The sequence below is a fragment of the Thermobia domestica genome, chromosome 8 (genome assembly GCF_964235325.1).
Source record: "Thermobia domestica chromosome 8, izTheDome1.hap1.1, whole genome shotgun sequence".
Classification (NCBI taxonomy): Eukaryota; Metazoa; Arthropoda; class Insecta; order Zygentoma; family Lepismatidae; genus Thermobia; species Thermobia domestica.
In genome coordinates this window covers 143,859,222-143,883,845 of record NC_137461.1, presented here as the reverse complement: position 1 = coordinate 143,883,845, position 24,624 = coordinate 143,859,222, and the positions used below count along the sequence as shown (strand labels likewise).

Here is a 24,624-nt window from a genome sequence, read left to right as displayed (position 1 = left end):
AGAAAATGTAAAGAACTACTTGATAGGTACATGTTCGTGACCGTTGCCATTGAATCAAGCGGCATTTGGGGCCTCGAAGGTCTAAATTTCATTAAAGAAGTAGGCCAACGTATTGCACACGTTACTGGGAACAAACGAGCTACTAATTTTCTGATACAATGTATCAGCATAGCAGTTCAGCGAGGCAATGTGCCTTCCATTTTAGGTCCATTACCTCCTGGCAAATTATCAGAAGAAGTTTTTCTTTTATAACTATGCAGAATTTGTTGTTTTCTTATATCATTTTCGCTCTTTTTTTTCCTACACACCATCGTTTTATCTTTTTCTTTCATGTCTTATAATTCCCACGTGATCTATATATATAAAAGAGAACGCACAAATCCTTTGTGAACTCATCACGCTAATACGGCTGAACCAATTTCTTTCATTTTTGGGGGGTTGTTAGGATTTGGACCCTAGATGGTTTTTATCATATCACTTTAATTTTTAATTACCAGTGTCTTGAGATAATTGACCATTCAAGTGTCCATACGTACAAATCCTTTGTTATTAGTTCATCATAGGTAAAAATAAACGTATTTATATGCAACCCGCATGACCATGTGACTCGGCGGGTTAACATAAATGACAGGCGATATCACTTGAAAGCGAAAAAGTAAAAATTATCTAAGTAACAACGTTTATTGCGTTCCGGGGTGACCGCAGCGAAGCGGGGTGAACGCTGCTAGTTTTGTATATCAGGAAATTATATATATATATATATATATATATATATATATTTAAAGTATGAAACGATGTATTACCTGACCAGCGAACGAGTGCGGGCGGCTGGTTTTGAAACTAAAATGCAAGGAGCAGTGTTTCCAACCGGATTACTTGTAATCAATCTATCACAGTTCTTTTTGTCCTGTTCGTAATAAACCGCTTCACGTATATGTTCAAGTCAGGGGCAGATCCAAGGGCGATCGGAGCGATTGCCCTCCAGAATAGGATATTTTTTTTTATTTTAAAAATAAAACCTAAGAATTTGCACCTTTGTATTTTAAATGTAAAATAAAACCTAAATTAGGTAGGCCTTACTTTCTTTGTTTTACGTTGCAGAAGTCAAATAAAGCAATAAATTGCAAGAAATTACTTACATTGGCGTTCTTGCTCAAAAAAATGCCCACCTTCGAAATCGCAGGTGGCCATTTCTGTTCTAGAAATTGCACACAATAGCTACTTCTCTTTTTCTAAAGTTGTTTTACTTTTTTGCAATACACTCTTACCTTGATTTGACTTCGAATGACCGCCCCCCAAACATTCATCCTAGATCCGCCCCTGGTTCAAGTTAAGACAGACAGTTTCAAAGGTTATTGAAGTTATTTGCAGAACATCTTAAGTAACAAGCAAAAAAGAAAGTATAACAAAAATACACCCTCCATATTAACTTGCGAACAAACTAGGGAGCAGCGTTTTATAGGCTGCTTCTGTTTTATAGTGATATAGAATAAAACGTAATCAATTTTTATACTATCTGCTTAATACACTGTAGAAGCTCACTGAATTGTCAATTGTGCTGTGTTGTTCTTAAATTGGTAATTTCCATTCATATATCACTATTCACAATACATCTGCATTACTGCAGGAATGGTTCACTACAACCACTTAACTTACGGCGTTCTTTATTAAGCGGAAAGAGATTAGGCTATGCATAATATCCAAACAGCAACTTTTAAAAACCGTTGGATACACTGCAGAGTAAAACTTTCCACTCCCTTGTCCCACCGCGCTTGCCAAGAAACTGATATAAACACAACAGCAGCGCCATCCTCCCAAAACCGCACTGCTATCCTGGTCAGGTAATACTAATAACGAACAGTATTGTACAGAACGCTTTACCGAGAAAAGTTCTACCGGATGGAAGTTGAGCTGAGAGAGAGCTTAATTCATATACCAAAATGTAAATTAAGTAATATAACGTGTAATTATTATTATTATTATTATTTTTTAATAAGACAATTATATTCTACTGAAATGCTACGCATTAAATGTATCTCTCTAAATACAAATAAGAATATTAAACTATATATATCATTGTATTATGATTATTATCTTTCATAGTCGAAATAACAGAACAGAAACGGGATTTTTCACTTATTTTCACTTTAAATAAAAAGAAAAGGAAAAACTATTGTCCTTCAGAGTATAAACACCTCATCCAGTTCCTTGCCAGGTGGTAAAGTGCCCAGGACGGACGAGACGTTACCACGTTGGATAGAAACGGATATGCGTTGTATAAGATAAGATGTGGAGCGAACTTCGCCGGAAACACAAGAAATGCGTCTTCCTACCTCCCTAATGAATTCAAGACTTCTTGCACCCCAAGCACCACTAGTTTCCATAGCGATTGGAGTGAAAACAAACTTTTCGAGAAGGTTGTTTTATTTTCTTTGCTTTTCAGCTTCTCTGCGATTAGCAACAGCTCCAGCATTCAATACTGACAGAGGGAGACTTGAATGAGCGTATGTATCAGCGCATGTGAAGTCCCACAATAAACATTTACCTCTCATCCATGGAACCAGTGTCATCCCATCCGGTCGCTTTCCATCCGAACGACAGCAACCAGAAGGTTCCTGTATTGAAGGTAATCCAGCTGTGTTGAGGGCTCGTAGTATTATATCATTTACAGAGGAATGTCGGGCGAATCTACCAGCGCCAGGGTTTGAAAAAACCCGGGCTTTTTTGAAAAAGCCCAACCCACCTGGGCCCATATGGGTTTTTTCGGGTATTTTCGGGTTTAATTGGGTTTTTTCGGGTTTAATCGGGTTTTTTCGAAATATTACAATGTCTTTGGGGTAAAAGTGTTAAAATGTGATTTATATTTCAAGATTGTCATTGTCACAACTTGCAACAATTTTTTACTTATTGCTGTTTTGAAAAAAATGGCCGCCATTTTGAAATTTTACATTCGATCGCGGAGAAAATATATACAGCAAATTTAGCATATCTTGTGCTTCCACCGTGAAAATTTCAACTTAAAAGACTGAAAATTGCGCTTCGTAGCGTGGATACTCGCTGTTTTGAAAAAATGGCCGCCATTTTGATATTTTACGTCGGTATGCCGCCAAAATCTATTCATGAAATTTAGAGTGTCTCGTGCTTGTATTCTGAAAATTTTAACTTAATAGGCCGAAAGTTGTACCCTGTAGTGTGTGTGATAGAGGTAGACAAACGAGTTGAGTTGATTTTGTATTTAACGTCCCTTTCAGCAGTGAGGTTATATGAGACGGGATCTACTGATTAACGTGGAATCCGAACCACATGAGGTCCCTCCGGGAAGCAAACCCGGGTCCCACGCCGAAGACGCGTACACTAACCGCATAGCCCTGAAGGAGCTCGGCAGACAAACGAACAAATGTAGATCAAGTCATCCAGAAGCCTGACTGACATTCGCCAAGTATGAATACCAAAAGGGGTCTATTAATTTAAAACAAAGGTAAAATTCATGTTGTATGAAATAAATAAATGTTTTAAAATGCCTTATATGAAATTAACATAAATCTGCCATATTTTCTCCATGAGAATACGGGACACCTCAGATCCCCCCTTCCTCAACTTTCCAACACAATGCAATGAACTGTAGTCTGGTTATAAACACAAGTTTAATAGGCAGCGGTGGCTCAGTGGTAGGGCGTTCACCTCTAGTGCATGGGGTTCCTAGTTCGATCCCAGCTCGCGCCAAGTGAGCTTTGTGGTGGACAAACATCTTGTGCGTGGGTTTTCTCGGGATTCTCACGTTTCCTCCCACTTTCTTCATTCCGTCATTTCATTCATTTCTCATCATCACCGTCACCTTGAGCATAGCAGGCATAACCGTGAGACTAAAACTAAAAGATTTCATTTTATTTATTTTTTTTTTCAATAATATAATAGGCGAAAGTTCACTAAGCAGCAGCTGCTTTTCTCTGTTCGTACCCTGCAATTAATCGTACGGACTGAAGATGCCTAAAAACTTAAGATGTGCTATAAAAATGCTTTACAGGAAAACAATATGCACATTATTTAAATCAGTGGTGCAATCTACTTTCAATATTTTTCGCGCGTTTAGCAATATTTATTTACATGGCTGTATCTGCCAAAATTACGTTCGTCAGTTTAATCTGATGAAAAGCTGATTTTTCTCCTTGTGCCATGTGTAATTGTCAGGAGCAGATTTACATTTTTCTAAGACCTGGACCAAAGCACAATTCTGTGCCCCTGGCCTCTGAAACGGATTATAATTCTTGTTAACTTATCTAATGTGTTGCTGAAGAAAAGGTTAGTCATCTTCCCTGTTTTTGTAAATGTAGAAACACTCAAAGCCATCTTATTATTATTATTATTATTATTATTATTATTATTATTATTATTATTATTATTATTATTATTATTATTAATGTTCCGGAGAGTATCCGAGTTTCCATAAAGTGCAATGGAAAAAGTATCATTGCAAATTTCGCTCGCTATCAAGTCGTACAAGGTGGTGTTATAACTTCCTAGAAACTGTTACATGCAACAGCGTACTGTTCATTCACTAATTACAGGATGTCAGAATTTTTTGTTTTTCACTTTTCGAATAAGCTGATATTGATAGCAGAAATGAAACGGAATTAAAAAACCGGACATTTCCCTGTCCCGACTAAATTTACGGGAATGCGGGACACTCGGGCCCAAAAACGGAACATTTTCGTTTCGTACGGGACGTATGGCAGGCTTAAGTGTAAAATAAATAGTTTCATTGTTGAAGTATTTATTTCCGATCCTTTTGCGGTTAATTCGGGAATTTCCCGAGCACTTCTTTCACAGCATGTACATAAAAACTTCCACTAGTACGGAAATTTGAACTCAGCACTTGAAATAGTAAGCGTTATGTAGTCTTCGGAACCCCGAGCATTAAGGTTCTTAAATTTGATAAGAATTTTTACGCTATTGCTGGTGTTGATTTTAAAGAATGCTTATTGAAGAGTAGCGACAAATGACTGAACTAAACTGTTATTGTTGGAAAACCAAATTTTAGTTGAAGAACCTTGTGTTTTACATCAAAGGTAAGAAATAATATTAATAGTTTTACTAATGTATTTACATATGTACTATTAGTACCGGCACCTAAGACCTTAAACCCGTCAAACGTATGAGTGATAATGCCCCTCGGTGTTGCCAAGTCGACGAGCATACTATTCACGGAAAATATTTTCTAAAGTACAAAATTGCTTATTTTACTTCAAATAGGCTATAAGCATAATCCATACATTAATTTGTTCTATAACTATCTCAAGCTAAGTTTTTTTAAATTCATTTAGTGCATTCAGAACTTTATAAAGGTCTTAATGTTGAATGTTGTTGTATACCTTAACGCGAAAGCCTCTAATTCGCCCAAGGAAAGTCTAAAATCTGATAAAAATCACTTGCAATGTGATCACCTTAGTTGTATCAATAATATACTAACAAATAGGTCAAAAACCCAGGTGGGTTTTAAAGTGGGTTTTTTCAGGTGGGTCCAACCCGAAAAAACCCACTGGGTTTTTTCGGGCTGGGCCCACTTGGGCAAACCCTGACCAGCGCTCTTCATGCATGAAAGGCCATGCAGGCCACGTTGGTTAACCTCATCCCCACAAGTTAGACAGCGATGAGGCTCACAAACTGCTAAGCCTAAACGTAAGGCTGCAGCAATTCGAAAACTTTCATTTGACAAATGAAGGCCTAAAGGCGGAGAAGGTATCGCCATCAACCATGCACCCGCTTCGGGAGACGAGGCAGCAAGAAGCCTGGCTTTATCTTCCGGAACAACAACAGATTGTAACAAATGATTATGTAATTGACATGCAATTGGTGTATACCAAGATGACTGATAACACTTTTTGTTAATCTCCGGAAGGCTTGTATCTGCTAAGTTTGCCCAATACATTTTCACTTTAAATTATTTTATTTCGGAATTTGATTTAAATCAACGATTTAAAAAAAATCAAGTGATTCAAATCTTAATTTAAATCAATCCATCCTGATTAGTACCAAACAGTTATACAATGACTGAATATCTCGGCATTTTGAATACGCTCATAAACAAAAAATCTTTTTATATCTTTATCATCATCTTTTTGAATAACTTACATTAAAATACAAATGCTAAGCAAAGCACCGTTTTGTTATAAAATAATAAATGTGACAGTTTCGAATATCTAACATATCCTCCTTCAGACACTATCGAAAATAAATGAAATCCCGTATATATATATATATATATATGTCATTGTTATTACAATTTTAAAATTCTTTAACAGACATATATTCATTGTTAAGAAAAATTAATTTCTTTTACTCGATAGTGTCTGAAGAAGGATATGTTAGATATCCGAAACTGTCACATTTATTATTTTATAATAAAACGGTGCTTTGCTTAGCATTTGTATTTTAATATAAGTTATTGAATATAGCAAAGCTAGTGTGAATCAATTAGTCATCTTTTTGAATTGGCAGTGAGTCTTTGAGATGTTATTCGTATCTTCTGTGAGTAGTTAAGGGGTGTAACCAGCAAGTTTTTCTTGGAGAGGCCTATGACCTTTTTTCAGGTCGTTACGTGCGTTACCCTTTTCAAAAATTCAGCTCCTAAAGGAGAGAATTTCTAGCATTAAAATATTCTACTCTTTATTCAGAAGGTGTTTAATATGAGTATTTGCTTAGGTGGAGGCGAGAATTTCGATAGATAAACTAAAACCAAAAAGTGAGTGAACATGTGATGCAATATTTTTTTAAAATGCTGCTTCTAAAAGAGAAAAGAGAGCCAATTTTTAATTCAAATATTCGGTTTTATGTTCGTTAAATCTTATTCTTCAAGGCGGCACTCAAGTGACCTTGACAAATCGAAGATATCAGCCTTCCTCAGTTTCTCTTTGCAGTGCAAAGTGCTTCCTTATTTTGGCAACAGATGGGGTTGTTGCTGAAATGCCGTCAAAGCAAATGGCACCCCTCCTTTTCCTTCGTTTTCCCCTGCATGTGGTCAAAGTTGGACAGCGCAGGAGGGGGATGGTTACGGCTGTAAATGGGACAGAAGAGTGAAATTCTTTACTTTTGGCTAAAAGAGAAACAGAACTGAAGAGGGACCAACATGATATCAGGCGTCAGCTCCGTGTCTAGAGAGCCACTAAAATATCTACAAGAGCCACAAACATACCATAGAGAAGTAAAGCACTTGTCGCCTGTCTCTTTCTCAAAGGATTCTACCTATGGTAAATAACAGAATAGTGCGGGAAGAGTCTGATATAAAATGAAGAACCATGCCAATATTTAAAAAAAAAAAAAAAAAAAAAAAACGGGAGAGTCGATATTCTAATTTATTTAGGGCCTTCGTGGTTTAAAAAAAAAACTTGGAATTGAAAGGCAGAAAACCCAAAGATCTGAAATGTATTGACAATGTGACTCTTTTTTAGTGGAATTCATTTCCTTATTTTCTTTTCAAAATATGACCACCAGATTTACCCTCTCTCTCTCGCCTTCACATTCGAATGGTCCTGGGTTCGATGCCAGTGGCTGACCATCCTGAGTTTTTCCTATTACAACAGAAAAGGACCGCAATGTTATATTCAGCCTTGGGGACCGGCTTCGAAGGATAGGAGGGAGCATATGCCCTGCTTGGTGTTGGTTTTTATTTGGGGAAATAGACCACTTCATTAACAATAGAATTAAAAGATGTGTCACCTTCTTCAGGAAGGTACACTCATGTCCAATTATTGTCGCATGTCTATAAATATGTTGTTGTAGGAATATAATTTGAAAACGAATTCACCCGGTATTTCTTATAATGTTAGTATGTGTACAATCGTCAAAGACATGTATGTAGCAAATTTCATGTCAAAAGAACAGTAAATAAGAACAATAAAACGAAAATAAAACTTTCGTGTCCATTTAGCAACATTTTGATTTACTCATTCTAATTTTCGTATTTATAATTATTTTCCTATGAAATTTACCACATATAGATTTCCCGATTGTCCACATAGTATCAGTACTAAAAGTATAGAATAGAATAGAATAGAATGTTTGTCATTTGACAACATTTGTTGCAATAAACATTGTCAGCATATAAATAAATATATACAAAAGAAAAAAAATTACAATTTACACTTGTCTTCAAATTCGTTAATACTATAAATAGAATTACTTACAAGAAAAGATTTACAATGTTTTTTGAAATCATTATCACACATCATTCGTATATGCACTGGCAATGTATTATATAGTTTCATTCCTATATATTTATAACTTCTTTGTGTTATACTTAGCCTAATATAAGGAGTATTTAAGTCATCTTTATGTCTAGTATTATATGAATGGATATTGTTACGATAACCTAAACTGCTCTCATTTTCTTTAACGTACATAAGACAATTATAAATATATAGAGAGGGAACTGTCATAATTTGTAAATCCGTAAAATATTGTCTACACGATACACTATCAGTTAAACCTTTTATTGTTATTATGGCTTTTTTCTGCCATTTAAAGACAGTCTGGGCACCTGGTGAATTTCCCCACAATATTATCCCATACTGTAGATGAGAATGAAAAAAGGCATAGTATGCTGCAAGAAGCATTGTTTCTGTAACTGTTCTTTTCAGTTTACGTAATAAAAATAGCACCCTAGATAATTTTTTGCATAAATTTTCAGAATGTTCACACCAGTTTAATTTCGGATCTAGATGGATTCCCAGTAGTTTTACGGAATGGTGCATATCTACCTCAGTCATATGATTACTAAGAGAAAAATATATATAGTCTCTGTTTTAGATTCATTTATATAAAGTTTATTATGCTTTAACCATATAGATGATATTTCAAGCATTTCATTGGTTTTAGTTTTAGTACCCAGCAAAATCATCATTACAGCTCGCTCCGTGTGGACTTTGTGGTGGACAAACACCGTGCTCGTGGGTTTTCTCGGGGTTCTCCCGTTTCCTCCCACTTTCTTCATTCCACCATTTCACTCATTTCTCATTATCACCGTCTCCCTTAGCCTAACCGGCATAACCGTGGGACGTTAAACTTAAAGATTTCATTTCATTTCAATCATCATTACATTATATTCTTACAAGAAGACAGTTATAGATATGCGACAATCATTTTGCACATGAGTGTACAAGGACGTAACAGGTGTTTGTTTCAAACATTAAATAAGTGTTCGTATAAATTGAACTTATTTCCTGACGTCATAGAACTAAGAACTGTTGCAGAGTGACGTAAGTCCGGTGACAATACAACATTCCATTGTTACTTTCATACTTTGCAATATATCTATTTATTTTAAAAAGCAAACTTTAATATGTTTTTCTAGCCTTTAACCAGCCCTGGTTTCCCTGGTTGCATATCACTTTAGGATTTGGAAAATGTGTCCAACGAATAAAAAAAAAATGATAAAACACCTTTTAAAGACATTCTTTTGTTAATCAATTCGCACTAAAAAGTTAAAAATAATTTTGTTTTTGCAAGACTAAATAAAAAGAATGGGGCGCGTCATTTTAAGAATTTATAAAGTAACTGTAAGCCTATATTAGAGCGCATCCCTTTTTTTTTTTTTTTTTTTGTCATGCATAAACAATTTTTTTTTTTTTTTTTTTTTTTTTAACTTTTAAGTGCGACGTGATTAATGGAAGAATGTCTAAAATGTTTATTATTATCTTTTTTATTATTGTTAATATTTGCATCCTTGGTATAGAATGTTTATTTTGGTAAGGTACCGTATGGTGCGTTTCTATACTACTAGGGTATATTAAAATTTAGTTTCCTATGCGTCACTCTACATACATTAAGCAGCACTTTTTTTTTTAAAAGAATTACTACCGAATATAGAGTGTTTCTTCGCTAATAAGAGGGAGACAGATTGAGGGTACCAAACACCCCTACCATTGATTGAGAAATATTTCGGTGTTGACACTGATGAACAACATCTACATTTGAATTTGAATGTTTTATGGGCTTTAGACAATTGATTCAGACCGTGAAACATGGGGGACAGAATGTTGGAAGCAAGTAGTCCAGTCCCTAGTTTGAATGCCTGGAATGAGTAAGGACTCTTCCCCCCTTGGTAAAACCTGCCGGAATTGGAAGCAATATCAAAGAAACACTGCTTCGAAAAGAAAGGGAGCAAACATGCATAAATAGATAGTCAGAGTCGGATTTAGGTTTCGTGGAGCCCCAAGCTGTTGAAGGTAATGGGGTCCTTTGTGTGTCCAGATGAACATAGGCACCCTACATACAGCAATAAAGAAACTAGAGATAGTTTAGGAAGCAGACTAGCAGAAGGAGCTCCATTAATTACATGAACGTAGGCTACACAGCAGGAAGCACCGTTGCTACGTATATATAAAATTTTCTTATATTTTAGAAATGTATATCCAGTTTTTCTTTAGATTTTGGGGCCCCCAAGAGAGCGGGGCCCTAAGCTATAGCTTGTTTAGCTTATACGTAAATCCGGCACTGTAAATAGTATACATATACAGGCGCGGATCCAAGGGTGGCTATAGAGGCTATAGCCCCCCTCCCTTGACTCTCAGGTATACATTGGATAAAATGGACTTCAATCCTGTTTACTCTGGATAAAGAGGCAAACTATGGTTTAGCTCCTCCCCTGATCATATCCTGGATCCGCCACTGTATGTATATATATGTATGTATATAATATGTGTATGTCTAGTATGTTGTACGATGGAAGCTGATGAAAGAGCTTTATATTATTCTTAATTTTTTGACAGATAAACAAAGAATATTTCGGGGATTAATCTACCCTAAAGATTATAATAATGTATCTTATCTTTTCTCTTGCATGTATATTCTCAGTCCTGCAGGAAGTTTTAATTTATTTCTTGGAATAGATAAACGAAGACTTTGGTTCGGCTTCTTCACAAATCTTTGTCGAAAGGTTGACTTTATCGCTACAAACACAAATTACTTGTTCTCATAGAGACCATCTACAAATACACTGTACTGCTGAAACAGAAACCATTAACCAAAGAGGTCATAAATTTTGCCATTCCTCGTGTTTGAAGTCCCCGTTCTTCATAATGATTTTCTTCCTCCCGCCCGTGTTAAGAAGCTCAAAGTAGGTTTTCAAAAGGACTGGCTCCCGCTGAGAAGGAAAGTGGGATGGGGAATGACTATAGTGCCATCTAGCAGTTAGACGGCCAAGTACGTGAACAAGAAAAAATCTAATTTCTGATTTCTGTAGATTCAATGATGAAGTATATAATTTCTCATCGATTGTGTAATAAATGTCTTTGGAAACAGCGAAAAAATAGTACAGTAGCGCACAAATTCAAAGATAGTACTCCATTCTCAAAAGAGTCCGAAGTTTTTAGCTCTTTTCCTTACTGTAAAAAAAACAGAAGACTTTTCCCTCTAATTTTGACCATTTTCTTATGGGAATTTGGATTATAATTATCTGTATTTATAAGAAGAAAATATCACGCACAGCGTTCAAATTGCACCATTAAAACGAGATGCATCATATTTAGTGAGCTATTGAAACATTTTTGCGAAAGAACGTAATGAAACCATGATTTGCCTAAAAAATAGTTGAGATCCCATGTTAAATTGAACACCAATATTCCGGCCGCTGTGGCCCACTCTTTCTCCCTCTTCTGTGTGAAGAATGAGCATTTCTATTTGTTCTATTATGAGCGTTAGTTATTTGCTGTAATTAACATGTTTAAATAAACAGCTAAGTGTCGAACTGCGTTTGAGTAGGCAAGCCCCCACACACTCAACTTGGTTACACCTCTGGAATAGTTGTAATGCTTGTTAACATCGCTTCAGTAAAAGGAACACTCTGAGTAATTTCGTAAAATTGATCGCTCTTACTCTTATGGGAAATATAGCAATTTCTCTGATTCTCGACCAGGGTGGGGGAAAAAATTTTGTTAATTTTTTAAATCATTTTTTTTTAAATTTAAATCAAATCTTTTTCCTCGTATAATAAAAGTCGCGAACGAAGAAAAACATTAGGAATTAGTATTAAATGTTAATTATGCCATTTAAATGAAAATATTCTGGTTGAATTTTGAATTAATCCCCAATCGTTAACCTACTTCAATTCCGAACAATGTTTCTTAAGCATTAAGGAAAAAGTACAGCAACATTTATCAATATGACACTTTTTATTTTATTTTTTTTTTCAACAAGTTGCTGATATTTGGCAGGGGTGTATTTTTAAAAAATGTGAACTAGCTTGCGGCACGAAATACATATAAAATACATAAATTTTGCCTAAAGTTCTAAAATCTTTAAATAATAATAATAAGTTTCGGAGAGGGGATCCAACTCCTTTAAATACGCTCCTATTATCTGAGAACAAACAAACAGACGCTTACACAAAAGAATTTTCTTCTTAAATGTAGATGGTGATTTCCCCGTTGGAATAGTTAACGAGCACACTTATTTTAGAGCGAAAGACTTTATCGTTTCACAATAAACTAAATGCTCATATTGCACTTTTTTTTTTTGCTGCGGACTGTCCAATCCACGTGATCCGAGTTGAGAGAACAGATCTCGAGAGTGAGAAAGTGAATGGCTGTTCTGGGAAGTAGACTGGGTCGCGTAGTGGTTAATGCATCGGCACGGTATGCCGGAGTCAAGGGTTCGAGTCCCGGTCCAGTCAGTCACCTTTTCACTCTTTGTGTGCCAATCTTTAGTTTTTATCAATTTCCAAAATTTAAAGGTGGGCCAACATAGCCCTCCCAAAATTTAGATCGGTACATCATGGTACTTACGTCTTATGAAAGAAATAAGGCCATGTATTAATCCATAAGGCAATAAGATGTAATGAAGGTTCATCAAAGAAAATAAAGTAGATCAATAAATAACCTACCACATAATAAAACATATTACTTACGTATATATATATATAGGGGTTGGACAAAGAATCTAAAACGCTTGCAAAAGTGTGAAAATCATACCTAGCATGGTGTGGGGCCTCCTTTTGCGTCCAAAACAGCTTGGATCCGACGTGGAATGGACGTATACAGCTCCTGAATCATGGTGTGTGGAATTTTGTACCATTGTTCCTCCAAAACATGCTCCAGTTCCTTAACAGGGTGTCTACTGGTCATGAAAGTCATGAAAGTCATGAAAAAGTCATATATTTTGCTTAGTGGTCATGAAAGTCATGAAAAAGTCCTTTATTTACCCAACTGGTCATGAAAATCTGAAATCTCAGAGTATATTTTTATACTTCATACTTTTATACCTCATACTGCATGTACTGAAACAGTTGTATCAGGTCAGTTATTGTGAGAATTTCCCCCACTAGTTAGTGCTGGCCAACTGGTACTTTACTGTCTTCCTAGCTGCTCCCCATTTCATCTTCTAGTCTCTGTAATATAGTAACAACTTTTTACTGTCCAACTTTCTGATCTGCTATTTCTTTACTTCTAAGAAATGTAAATTGTGTATTTTTGGGCCTTTAGACTTATGCAAATAATATTATTCGTTTGAGTTTGCAGATTTTAAATTTGATGATCTATTTTTTTAAAACGAATTTCTTTTGTAATTTGTTTTGTCTTTGGGCAGTTCTCTGAGTGCTTAATTTTAGACAAATTTCTGCTAGATGGATAATTATACTCAGAATTAAAACTTCAAATACAGTTGATTCACTGGTAAGAGCAGGCCCGTATTTAGGTAAGTGCTATTCTGTGCTCGAGCACAAGGCGGCAGAATTTTAGATTCTTTCTTTAAGATTCACAATAAGTGATATTTAAGACTAGCAACCCGCATAGTTCCGATGCACCACTGATGGTAGGGGTTTATTATTACTAATGGTAAATTTTTATCGCCATGGTCATGAAAATTTGAACAAAAAGGTCATGAAAAGTCATGAAAAAGTCATGAATTTACTTTCTGGTATTCCAGTAGACACCCTGCTTAAGTAATACTGGTGGAGGGTAATGAGACCGAACACGCCTTTCTAACTCAGACCACAATGGCTCAATGATGTTCAGAGCTAGTGATTGTGGGACCCAGGGGAGGTGTCACAGCTCCTGACATGCCTCTCAAACCATGATTTCACCGGTTTTGCAGTGTGACAGGGTGCCAAATCATCTTGGTAGATGCCATCACCATCAGGGAACAATATTTGGGCCATGGGTAGAACCTGGTCCCCCAAAATGGCCTCATATGCCTTAGCATTCATCATTGCATGCAGGGCTATGATGGGACCTCGGAAAACCACGATATCACTGTCCATACTGTAACAGAACCACCCCCATGTTTTACAGTTGGGAGCAGACAGTCTGTATCTTAGGCCTGCGACGGTGTTCTCCATACGTAAACACGACCGGTTGTTGGAAAGAAGGTGAAGGTCGATTCATCGGACCGCATTACGTGTTTCCAATACTCATGAGTCCACGCCTTGCGGTCCTTGCACCACTGGATACGCCTCTTCGCATTTACTGCTGTGACCAGGGATTTGGCGATAGCGGCTCTGCCATGAATTTTCATTTTATGAAGTTCCCGTCGCACTGTTTTCGATGAAACCAGGTTTTATAGGTCGGAATTGAGTTCAGAAATAATTTTCATTGCAGTGGTCTTCTTTTTAGCTGCTACAATCCGTTTTAATGCCCTCTGGTCCCTATCTGACCACTATTGTACTTTCCAGACGTCGTTTGCCCATGAATTGTGTATGCCCTCGTGACATTGAACAGAGTGCCTTTCGATACCCCCACAATGTTCGCCACTGTTGCCACTGAAGCTCTAATCAGACGGGCACCAACGATCATGCCTCTTTAGAAGTCTGTCATGTCGCCCATTTTACCTCACCACTTTCACACCACGACACTCACAGATAAACGGGTTACTGCTGACGGAAGAGGAAAATCCACATGACACATTGAAAACAAAAAAAGATCGGCAACTGCAACATGCGTTGTACAGTGGAGGACCAAATTTCCTGTATGTAGGAGGTCCTGTATGTAGTTTTTTTTTTCTTTTTTTTTTTAGATTTTTTGTCGACCCCTGTATATATATATTTCTATGGAAGGGGACAAGCAGAACGAACCAAATTTAAAGAAGTATATACTCAAGTCGTAGAAAACGCTTACTAAATTTAATTTTTTGTCATTCCCAAATTTAAGGAGTGGGACAGTGTACTCCTTCCAAAATTTGAGACTGGAGTTTCAATGCACCCATGCGCTATTCAAGAGAATGAATCCCTGTACTGTCATATTTTTTAACCATATAATATAATAAAGTTTCATCAGAGAATAAAATACGTTAACCTCCGAATTTTTTTAAAATTTTTATTTACGGTATTTATTTTTTACACATAAAAAGGAATAAAATGGACCAGCCAGACTTACAGAGGTATACCGTGTCCCTATACTATCATATCAGATTTTGTTACGGCAGTTACTAAAATTTAAGAAGTAGTCCTATGGACCCCTCCCGAAATTTAAGGAAGTAGAGCAAATTTTAGAGGGGTGGTCCTAGGGATCCCTGGACCATAACCCGTGAGTCAGGGATCCAGCAGCACAAAAGTTCCCTCAGCTAATACTACTGTAACATATGAAGAAAAGTGTTTACTAATAAAAAAAATCAGGACGTAGGCGTAAAGAAGACTGTCTACTAATAAAACATCAGGACATAGACGGAGCGCCTGTCTTGTGAACCATTTTCTGAGACGTGGTGTACAATATGGGACGAATAAATTCCGTGGAAACTAACTACGCGAAAAAGACTTTGTTGGGAAACTAAGTGGGGGAAAACATCCCTTGCGTAGTTCTCATGATGCTCTTGCGTCCGTGTGCATTTATCTACGATGTCAAGAGCTGTGAAACATTACAAGAAGAGATACAGTCCTTAATAAGAAGGCTTTGATTACTATTGCACAACAAACCTCGCCTTTGCTAGTGTTGTATGACTGCAATGTATTAGAAGGCAGTCCGTTCCTGTTTGCTGTGCGAAGTAGATGTGGATGTCCCGAGACTGGTTTCGGGAGAAGGGTGCACATCTTCTAGACTAGCTTGCGAATTCTCCGGATATAAATCCGATGAAAGATCTGTATGGTGTTTTGCATCGTTCGGTGTACGCCAACAACATTTGTGACTAGCAGGGTTTCATCATTGACGCAAGAGTTCGTATACCCCTAAACCTATTTCAAGTAGTGTTACGTCATGACTATTTTATTGGCTATCACAAGTGGCATTCTTATCATTTTGCAACAGTTAGTTTGCGTTTTTTCTCTTTTTTGCCCTGTATCTTACATTGTAAATAGATCAAACTCTAGTGGTATATTAGTGGTAGAGCGCCTACGCCTGGTGCTTGGGTGACAAACACCGTGTGTGTAGGTTTTCCTAGATTCACAGCTTCCTTTTTCATTTTCTTCATTCCATTATCATCATCCATCTCATCATCTCCCGTAGCCTTGGTGCATAATCGTGGAACAAAAATTTAATTTTTTAAAGTTCTTTCCTTTGACTCTTTTTCCTTTCATCCCACTAACAAGCAGAAAATGAAAATAATACAAAGGAAGGGGAATAAAAAGAAATGAAACAAATTATAATGTAATATTCATAAATTTGTTCAATTTTTAATTAATTTATTATATATTATCTTGCTTCAATTCCATATTGTTTTTGTTTCAGGTCAATGTGATTCAAAGGGATAATGCTTCGAGTTCTAGTAATAAGCTCAAGAAAAAACTTTCTGGGTAGTTCGTTTAACGCCTTAAAATGTACAAAATGCCAATGTGTAACGTTTGTTTTGTTCCGAAGAGAACATACTGGTTTATGTGGATTACCTAATGAAAACCCATGCTTCTCATACACACAATTAGGAAAAGAAAAAGGTGTTAAGAAGCCAGAACTTCTAAGAAGGTTTCATTGTGAGACACATTTGTTGCAACTTGAAACTAACCCCTCGTCTTGTGCTGAGAAAGGTTGGGATAACAAACGTAGTGTGCAATCATGTGAAAATGGTACATCAGATACAATTGTGAAATTAAATGAGTTTGAAGAAAAAAGAAAATCACTCTTAGGACCATCTTCAGAAGATCTTCCTGAAGTTCCGATTGAAGTGCCACCAACGTTTAATTTTGCAGCCTATATAAACAAGTCTCCGACGTTAAAGAATTTAGTTGATCTGGGCGTTGATCTTCATAAGCTGGAGAAACGAAAAGGAGTTCCTGAGTTTATTTTACAACTCGACTTTGACAGAGACATGAAAGAACATATAAGGTAGGTATTTAACATTAAGAATTGACCGATTCATGTTTGTAATAATTAGTAAACAAATTATTGTGTTCATTGCGCCTAATATTTAATGTATTGTTTATTAACTGTACTGTTTCGATGTTCCCTGGTACTTTCCTCGGCAAATCGGACGGACTTGTAGCTGAGAAGGAAATGTTCCACAGGGAGAAGAAGGTTTGTGTACTTAGAAGACTTCAGATCACTACGTATAGCTTTGCGAATCCCATAGACTTTCTTGTTCAATTACGAGACAGATATGTATTTTAAGGGTAAAGTAAAAGTGCTGCAAACTTGATTATATCCAATGCAGCAGAGAAGTTTATGCGTGTAAACTTCGTTCATTGGCATCTCTAATATTCTAAGAACGGTACCAAATCCCGCGAATTCATTGGCGCAGATGGTAACATATTTCCTTTTTGATTCATTCTTTTCTAAATTTAACGTTTATTTCCTTAAACCGTGGTGTAAGCCAAACCAGGCAAAATGATAAAGCAAGAACTGATTCCGATTGTTTTCTGTAGTTACATGTCAGAATAACGGTGGCCTACAGTACAATGGTGTTACGGAATACATCGCTGATCAAAACTAGAGACAATATATTACAGTGCTCCCAGATTACAGCGGCGCTGGCTTTCTAAGAGGTCATCACTGTTTTGTGTTGGTGTTGTATTGTTCATTGCTGATATCATCTTCGAATATCATGCAATATCTTATAAAGAATATGAATAGCATAGATTCTATATACCACTAAATAGCAGCAAATGAATGAATGATAAAATAAATATACCGAAAGAGTAACGGAACTCTTTTCTTTCCAGATAACCACTAGCTCCATCTATTTAGGCACATATCATCGCAAAGCTGGATATCTGCTCAACAAAACGAGACCACAATCATGAGAATCGATTAACGAAGTGTCAAGTTACAGCAAGAAAAGTGAGTATATCTGGTGTCACCTCGTCACAAAAACACGATGAAGGAAAGTGCCAATATTAAATTTTGTTTCAAATTAGGTAAAACATTTACACAAACATTAGAAATGATGAAACAAATGTGTGATGTTTGAGTGCCTATCTCGTGCCCGTGTGTTGGAGTGGTATACGCGATTCCAGGAAGGTCGTGAGTCCTTGGAAGACGACCCAAAGCCAGGCAGATTGAAAAACGAAAATTGCGACGAGTTGTTGGAACAAGTGCGTGAAATGATCGTCCACGATGTGAATTCGACTGTGAAATGGAGGAATTAAATACGACGAAAGACATAATTCACGAAATTTTGACAAAGGACTTAAAGAGATGGAAAATCTGTGCTCGATTTGTTCCACACGCGTTAACTGACGACCAAAAACTTGCTTGCGTTGAAGATTGCAAGGACCTCATTAAAACAGCCAGACGGAACAGAACATTCCTGGAATCGATTGTAACTGGTGTAATGGACCGGTTTGATCCATTACAGCGTTTTGTGTTAGTTCTCTGTTTGTACCCTTATTCTTACCAAACTGATCTTCAAAGTAAAAGATGATATAAAATTTATCTGCACCATTAAAATGTTGGCAAAATTGATAGTGAAATTAATGCCTGTTTTTATTCTTCTTCTTTGACAGTTGTAGTTCGATCTTGTTATGTTAGAAAGAATAGTTTTGGCATATAGAGTTTTGAAATGTGTAAAATGGGTGATTGAAGTGTATGATACATACGTTTACTTATAAATCGTTAATTTTATGTATTTTGTTTCTGGACGTACTGTAGTAATATAAATAATGTCCAGCTAAATCTAAACGTCCGGAATCCATAAGGATTCCGTGAATGGAGTATATTCCTTTCTCTTAATCTCACATTTGGTGTATATCATATCAGGAATTGCTGTTTAATTTTGTATTAGGTCAAACATATAGCGATAGCAGTCACAGTTGTAATATCGATTCTCAGGTGCTAATTCTTCTGTATAATGCGTTGACTTGATCCATTAATGTAATTTCATGTTTGATGGGCTTCATGTTGTTAGAGGAGATCATTTATGATATATCCTGCGGTGATGATGATTAATTATAATATATATAAATATTTGATGAAGTGGACCAATGAATAAAAATATGAAATAAGCTATGATAATTATGTGTATTGTATACGTAAAATGATGATTCTCCTTAGGCACTTGATGGCTGATGACGAATGTAAATATGAATTGTACGTCACGCATGCCTTAAATATATCTTTAGCGTCTTACCTGTATTTAATCGTATGTAGAATCCGAAACTGCTATCGACCTGAACCTAATGGGGGTAATAGAGAGTGATCAATTTGTATCGTAAGTTGTTTTAACTATTTTATTTTCCATCTTTAATATAACTGCAACCACAAGTATTCCTGATATGTTACAATGTTTCTCCTCCTGGTGTTACTTTCCTGTGTGGTGCAACGTATCTGCAGTCTACAGTCCGATGCTTGTAGCTGATGAAAAGTAATCTGACATATCATCAGGCAACAAATATAAGCAATCCAGAAAGGGCAGTACACTGGTGATGAGACTTGGTGCTTCAAATATGACCCGCAAACAACACGCCTACTGCTACGTGGAAGTTCCCACGTTCTCCGAAAGCGAAAAAATTGCGTTTTCAAAAGTCAAGTGAGAAGACAATGTTGATTTGTTTTTACGATTACAAAGGTATTATACTTTGGGAATTCGTTCCACAGGGTCAAACTGTTATTATCTGGTGAATATTATCTGGGTGTTATGTGGCGTTTGTGGATCGTTAGCGTAAGGTCCGAATATCGAGCACCAGGCAGATGGTCTATATTGCACCATGCACCATGTCACAGAACTGTCGCAATTTGTAACTTTTTGACTAAAAAACAAATCTGTGTGCTTTCAGTCCTCCATATTCATCTGATTTATCCCGTGTAACTATTTCCTATTCCCAAAATTAAAATTGGCCAAGAAAGAAACATTTTATGACAATTTTACACACATCCAGTTTGCCGTGACGAGGGTCACTGAGGCGATTTTGAAAGCGGACACTAAAATCTCTATACTAGCGTTGGTTGAACGTGCCCAGTGGTGTATTGATGCGGAAGGGATGTATTTTGAATAAAAAGAACTAGGTAAAATACCTAATTTAAAAACTGTTTAATTTAAAAAGTTCCGTTATTTTTCCACTTGTGATATACAATCTATTATATTACGAATTAACAGAGGTGCCGGTTCTTTGCACGGAAAGAAAATATTTAATGAATATAAAACCAGAAATTGGAGTATTCTAGAAATTTCTCCCTTTCCGGTTTAGCAATGAAATTTTGGAAATCGCTAAAACACATGTTCGGTTACTTTAATTAAAAGTTTATTTCTTCAGACCTCCAACTTAACTGAATCTTCATTTTCTCATTAAACAGTTGGGAACTTGAATAGTATAAAAGAAAATTGTCCTTCTTCGGCGGACAAACGGGGACAATTTTAAGAGCAAAATTTTTCGATAACAGCTGTACTTTTAATAAGGAGTTTATATATCAAGCTTCACCTCCCTGACTTAAGAGATTCGTGATTATATTTTGCGCAAGAAATGTGAACTTCCTTAACCCCCTTTTGATATGTCCTTTCTTATCTCTTGCTTTTGTAACAGAAGGAGTTTTCTGTCCAAATTTCACATTTCTACTCATGGTATATGACAGGATCGATGAATAAGTCACTTTTACTCTATTATATAATAGTACAGATATTCAGCGTAATAGGAAACTATATTTGTATTCGTAAGCTGTTCGATTTGATAAATATGCTTGCAGAAAGTTTTCGAAGGAACGAAGATATGTTTTTTTTTCTTTCTCTCTGTGTCTCTCTCCTGTTTTAAAGATAAAGTTGTAAGCTTCAGATATAGAGATGTGTTTATTGTAATGTAAATATAATTATTGTTTGTCGTGTTTTCTCTTAATGTATTTTTCCTTCAATCCTGTTTAGATTCCTTCATCATGTTGGTGTACCGGCAGACAACTTAGGACAATTTCTTACAAGAAATCCGGTGATATTCAAGACGAACCTAAACGATCTTGAGGTTCGCATTAATTATTTACTTTCCAAGAAGTTTTCAAGCGAAAATATTACTCGCATCATCATCAAAAATCCATTCTGGCTTATGTTTAGGTATGTTGGCTATTTTAGATTTTATTTATTTATTATTTATTTTATATTGCGTTGTAGCTTACCTTGTACAGACATAAAGGTTTCGTTATAATTGTCCCTTATGTTCAGTCTGAATCTGACCTATTTCTCATATTTCGAGTCCGCCCCTCCTTTTTTTTTTTTCAGACAAAAGAAAATATTAGAATAAATTATTTAATTGATTCGGTTATAATGGCAACTACAGCAGCGACTCTAACTGTCCTCTACAAAATGGAGTAAAGCAATCGTTAATAGACAGAACAATAAACTAACAAGCAAGGGGCGCGATATCGAGACTCGAATTGCGCAATAAGAGTTACATATACTGAAAGAGCATCACGTAGTTAGTAAGTTACCAAATTATTAGCTGCAGTCCGCCAGTAGGGAAAAAAGTTATGGGACTGTAAAGTTTAGAGCCTGGCGTACGAAAACCACACAAAACTTCGCATTTGGCTTGTTTCTCTTTGTATTGACAAGAGATAATGAACTCTAACGTATTCCCATCACAGAACATGATGTTTGACATAAGAAAATCTGTATGAGAAGAATTGTCATTGTTGCCATCCATAGAATTACAGTGTTGCCAGAATAAGAATACCTCGAAAAGCTTGGTTTGCAGCGAATGAAAGAGTGAACACAACTGTGTTTTGTGACATCATGTTTTCGTGGTACGCACGGAACTACGTTTTACACAATACGTTATTTAGTTTGTAACAATCAAAGTAGTTATAATATACTTGTATTAACATTACAGAATATTATTTAAACAGAAATGCAAAAGCTACCAAGAGAACACTAGTATGAAGATGCTCCGCAAAGTAGACCTCACGATAAACCTGTGAAAATGTCATTCGGGTTTGAATCGGTTTGTTCGTTGAGCATTTATCGTGAGGCATACCGACAGACAAACAACACAAATGCCAAGCATCGCGAATCGTAAAACTCGGTCGCTGGCTATCGTCGGATGTCCATATTGTACTAATTGTTTTTGCTTGGATCACTCGATACTTTCTGCTCTTCATATCAATTGTGTGGCTTAACACTGTAATTTACATAGCTATCTCCCCTTTCCAAACAAATACAATTTGTTATTGCACACACAAACAGGCTATTCCTTCTGTTTGCCATAGTCTCTCATGTTCACTTTGCAGCCCCATAATTTTGCCCTACTGGTGGACTGCAGCTAATAACGTGGTCACTTCATGATTGATGCTCTTTCAGAATATATTTTATAACACGTATTGTGCAACGCAAGTCCCGATTACGTACTATTTGCTTGCAAGCTTTTCGAGGTATTATTCTGGCAACACGGTAATTTCTATGGATGGCAACACTGACAGTTCTTCTCATACAGATTTTCTTATGTCAAACATCATGTTCTGTGTTGGGAATACGTTAGAGTTCATTATCTCTTGTCAATACAAAGAGGAACAAGCCAAATGCTAAGTTTTGTGTGGTTTTTGTACGCCAGGCTCTGAACTTTACAGTCCTATAACTTTTTCCCTACTGGCGGACTGCAGCTAATAATTTGGTAACTTCCTAACTAAGTGATGCTCTTTCAGTACATGTAACTCTTATTGCGCAATTCGAGTCTCGATATCGCGCCCCTTGCTTGTAAGTAAGTTAAGTAGGTCTTAAGGTACCCAATTATCTGTTAGCCTGTTTTACATAAGTGAAAAATCTGATTCGTCGAACACAAAGATAAATTATTTACGTACCTTACGTAGTTTTATTTATTTTTATTGTAATACTTCACTCACTTTTCTTCTGTGAGCGTTTGTGGAGGATATCATCGTATGAAGATTAAATCGAGTGGGAATGCACATATTAGTTATTTCATCACTTTCTGACAAATAACCAATATGTGAACTCCTACTCGATTTAATCTTTATAAGGCGATATCTTCCGAAGAAACTCATAGAAGAAAATATTAGGATAAAAATAAATAATATTACCCAAGGCATGTAAGTTTTTTTTTTTTTTTTTTTTTTTTTTTTTTTTTTTTTTTTATCTATAACATACTATTATCACTTACAGTTTTCACCCCTTTTCCATTGAAAACGGTTTATGCTTCGACCGGAAATGTAAGGTCTGGTTTGGAGTAAGCATAAAGGTAGTAATTGCACCTTTTTATAGTATTAATAATAATAATAATAATTAGGAGCAATTTTAAAGGATTATAGCATGATGTATTTCGTTTCCATGAAATGTACATTTCTTTCCGTTTTTTAGCACTCATTGGGAAATCAGGCCTCTCTCACTGAGGGCACGGATGGCAATTAGGAGCTCATTTTCGTTATCCTTACAATTGCATTATTGTGAAACGAGTGACCTTTTTTTGGTAGTGTTTGTCTCAAAATTTGAATAAATTGATATTTCACCTTTTTTCTATAGCAAGATACGTAGTATTAGAATATTAAAATATATTACTCATTTAGCATTATATAAACTTTATAATATAGTTAGTAAGGAAAAGAGTAGAAAGACTTAAATAGTATTCAGTTATTAGACTTCCAAACTAGTCTTTACATAAGTGTCGGAAGTCATATTGAACGACTTTGTCCGTCTGTCTGTTGACAGGTATAGCATAGCGAATAATAGCTTTCTGATACGTATTCAGCATCCGAGGAGCTTGTATCTTCGATCGTATTAGTCTATTGCAACCAGTAGTTACAAATGTAATATTTCAAGTTTAAGCATTGAATTCCCATAGTTTGGGAATCTACCGTAGTTTCGCACTGTGAAAGGAAACTCACTTGTAATTATTATTATTCCTGTTGTTGTTATAATGTTTAATACATTTTCTTTTTAAATGCGGTGAGAAGTTTTTTGCTCACCCATGTTTAGTATGATGATTAATTTATGTCTGTTAACTGTTAAAAATAATAAAATCTGACAGCAAGTTCAGTTATTCCTGCTTCCCAAAAATTTCGTTTAAAGAATCAGTCATTATTTGGACACAAACTAGAGTATTTTATCATTCGTGACAAATTTTATTTATTTTTCGATCATTAATAGATCTCAAAACGCACAGTAATTGAAAAGATCCTAAATAAGATTTTTTTTTTAAAATTGTAGACTTCTGATAATTTATTAGTAAAATATAAATAATAATAAAATGGTAATTACACTATTTTTTGGAATTATCTAAAACATTTGATACAATATAACACAAAATTCTACTATACGAGCTTTAGGAATGTGTAGACACGAAACTTTTTCGCTAAT

General features: G+C 35.9%; 1 protein-coding gene across 3 annotated transcripts in view; it reads left to right on the top strand.

Moving 5' to 3' along the window:
- mTerf3 (mitochondrial transcription termination factor 3) overlaps positions 1–24,624 on the top strand; it is a 48,530-nt gene that overhangs the window by 7,454 nt on the left and 16,452 nt on the right. For all 3 annotated transcript variants that reach the window (XM_081769102.1, XM_081769101.1, XM_081769100.1), the window contains exons 2-3: positions 16,644–17,234; positions 21,196–21,378. In XM_081769102.1, the coding sequence (XP_081625228.1) occupies positions 16,666–17,234; positions 21,196–21,378 (752 nt within the window). In that variant the 5' untranslated portion in view covers positions 16,644–16,665. The remainder of the gene's footprint in view (positions 1–16,643; positions 17,235–21,195; positions 21,379–24,624) is intronic.